The sequence below is a fragment of the Cariama cristata genome, unplaced genomic scaffold, assembly GCF_000690535.1.
Source record: "Cariama cristata isolate BGI_N322 unplaced genomic scaffold, ASM69053v1 scaffold28775, whole genome shotgun sequence".
Classification (NCBI taxonomy): Eukaryota; Metazoa; Chordata; class Aves; order Cariamiformes; family Cariamidae; genus Cariama; species Cariama cristata.
In genome coordinates, this window is record NW_009618554.1 from 1 (window position 1) to 764 (window position 764).

Here is a 764-nt window from a genome sequence, read left to right on the forward strand (position 1 = left end):
GCTTGCACCCACCTGCGCTGTGGCAGGGAAGGGCAGGGCTGGCTCATCCCCTTCTCCTGCAGCACTGCCAAGGGGGGGTCTGCAGTGGCCCCTTCCCCACACAGCTCATGCAGGGCACCGGAGCCAGCTGGCCTCTCGAGGCCAGGGGGGACGCGCTCAGGGAGCTTTACCTCTGACCTCCAGCTTGGCCTCGCACTGCTTGGTGCCATACTCATTGACGGCCTTGCAGGTGTAGAAGCCGGTGTCGGTGCGCTCTGCTGCCAGGATGTGCAGCGTGAAGAGCCCCCGCATCCCTTCCACCTCCTCTGCGTGGTGCCGGCGGCCAAAAAAATGGTTCCTCAGCCTGCTCAGGACACAGGGCAGAGCGGCATGGTCATGCCTGGCCCTGCACACCCAGCCTGGCTGTCCCCAAAAGACCCCTCTCCTACACCCCTAACCCTGCTCAGGACCAGAGCTCCAAATGGCCCATCCCCAAATGCGGAGGTCACCATGACTGTCCCCTCCTTCCCTGCCCCGCTGTGACCCAGAGAGCACCGGGACTCACCAGTAAATGATGGGCTTGGGCTCCCCACGGACACGGACGCTCATGCTGACATCCTGCCCCTCCAGCACCGACTGGTCTGACAGGGACACCTGGGGAAGCAGGGGTCAGAGAGCAGCGAGCACCCGCCTGCACTCAGGGCCATGCATCCCCATCCCTGCACCCAGGGCTATGTGTCCCCCATCACAGCAGCAGCCCTGGAGTACCAGGGGCGCTGGTGGGG

General features: G+C 64.9%; 1 protein-coding gene across 1 annotated transcript in view; it reads right to left on the reverse strand.

The window, feature by feature from the left end:
- Positions 1-170: 170 nt before the first annotated feature.
- The window catches only part of LOC104162227 (striated muscle-specific serine/threonine-protein kinase-like), a gene marked incomplete at both ends in the record, with an annotated part of 891 nt that continues 297 nt past the window's right edge, over positions 171-764 (reverse strand). The window contains 2 exons of the mRNA XM_009700905.1: positions 171-343; positions 545-633. Coding sequence (XP_009699207.1) covers positions 171-343; positions 545-633 — 262 coding nt within the window. The remainder of the gene's footprint in view (positions 344-544; positions 634-764) is intronic.